The sequence below is a fragment of the Stegastes partitus genome, unplaced genomic scaffold, assembly GCF_000690725.1.
Source record: "Stegastes partitus isolate 25-593 unplaced genomic scaffold, Stegastes_partitus-1.0.2 Scaffold2077, whole genome shotgun sequence".
In the NCBI taxonomy this organism is placed as follows: domain Eukaryota; kingdom Metazoa; phylum Chordata; class Actinopteri; family Pomacentridae; genus Stegastes; species Stegastes partitus.
In genome coordinates, this window is record NW_007579808.1 from 67878 (window position 1) to 69577 (window position 1700).

At 44.2% G+C, this 1700-nt stretch overlaps 1 protein-coding gene across 1 annotated transcript in view; it reads left to right on the forward strand.

The window, feature by feature from the left end:
* rnf130 (ring finger protein 130) overlaps positions 1–1700 on the forward strand; it is a 12036-nt gene extending 10336 nt beyond the window's left edge. Inside the window, exon 8 of the mRNA XM_008303835.1 lies at positions 352–1700. Coding sequence (XP_008302057.1) covers positions 352–464 — 113 coding nt within the window. The 3' untranslated portion in view covers positions 465–1700. The remainder of the gene's footprint in view (positions 1–351) is intronic.

Consider the following 1700-nt stretch of genomic DNA (forward strand, 5'->3'; position numbering starts at 1 on the left):
ATGTACAACAATTCCACACGAATGTAGAGCAACTTTTCACAGATGTAGGGCAACTTTACAGTGACCTTGATCCTGGTACTGACCCCGACACTCACTGTGATACTGACCCTATTGTTTCCGATCTTGATCCTGATACTGACCCTGACCGTGGTCTTGTTACTGACCCTGATCCTGGTACTAACCTTGACTCTGGTACTGACCCTGATCCTGGTACTAACCTTGATACTGATGCTGACTCTGGTAGTGACCCTGGTCCTGGTCCTGGTACTGATTCTGACTGTGTGAAACGGTGTCTTTGGACTGTTGTGTTAAATCTCGTCTTTGTGCTTTGGTGTTTTTCCGTCTCGCTAGGCGGCGGTCACTTCTTCAACAGAAACTCAATGTCTCCTCGCAGCGTCGTCTGTGAGATGGAGCTGCCGGACATCCAGGCTTCGCTCGACCTCTACGACGACAATAAGTCCTGAGGCCTGTCGCCATGGTTACGACCCCCCAGCACCAACACCAGTCCACCTGCTGATGGACAGATGGCCTTCTATGGATGCAGGGAGTCTCTGTTTTCTGCTGGGGGGTCTGATAGGGACGATCCAGGCAGACACTTAACCATCATCTATTCCACCAGACTTTCTTCAGACTGAACCAATCCTGGTTTCGAACCTGGTCTCAGTTTAGACCGGTTACACTCATGTTTTTTTTTTCTTCCAGTAGACGAAAACTGGAGGAACCAGAGCTGGTTGCTGGATCATTCAAAACAAATACCCCAGAGAACTGACCTCCAGAACCAAAACATGAACTATGATCCTGTGGTCTAACTGGAGGTACTGTTACTGTTGTGTTCCAGAGCTTTTGGAAAAGTTCTAAAATCCTTAAAAGTGCTCTTGTGTTCCTGGAAAACGGTTCCTGGATTCCTTGAATAGTTCCTGATTTCCTCAAACGGTTCTGTCAAAGGTTCCTGGCAAACTAAAACAACTTGGGAAAACTTGTTGAGTTTCATTCAAGAGTCTTAAGGGCGTCCTAAGTTTCTTAAGGTTCTAACTTCCGAACAAGGTTCCTGGGTTCCTAAAAGGCTTCCCCCAAATTTTCTGAATCATAAATAGGTTCCTTTAATAGTTCCAGAGACCCGAGAAGAGTTTCCTGGGTTCCCACTGCAGTTTGTCAGTCTATGAGGACATTTTTAAATTCCATAATGGTTTTCTGGATGTGTTCCTGTGCTGCTAAAAAGGTTACCTCAAATGTTTTGGATCCTAAAGGGCTCTTTGGTGGTGGATTTGCTCCTGAAAAAGTTTTTGAGATCCAGAAATGGTTCCTTGAAAAGTTTGTGAGTGCCTAAAAAGGTTCCTGTGGTCTGGAAAAGGTATCTGAGGTCTCCTAGAAGTGTTGCATGGCCCCTAGAAATCCTATAGGGTTTGTGGACAGTGTTTCTTAAAAAGTTCCCGATTTGTTTAAAAGGTTCTTGCATTACTCAAAAGGTGCCTGGGTTTCTGGAAAAGTTGATGAGCTCAAAAGGTTCTGGAAATATTTCTGAAGTCTTAAAAATGTTCTTGAGTTTTAAAGAAAAAAAACAAAAACAAGTTCCTAAAAATGTTCTTGGAAAACCTCCTGAGTGCCTAGAAAGGTTCCTGGAAAGGTTCTGAACGTCTTACAGGGGTTTTTGTGTTCCTGATGAAGTCTCTAAGCCCATTAAAAAGGTTCCATGGGAAGCA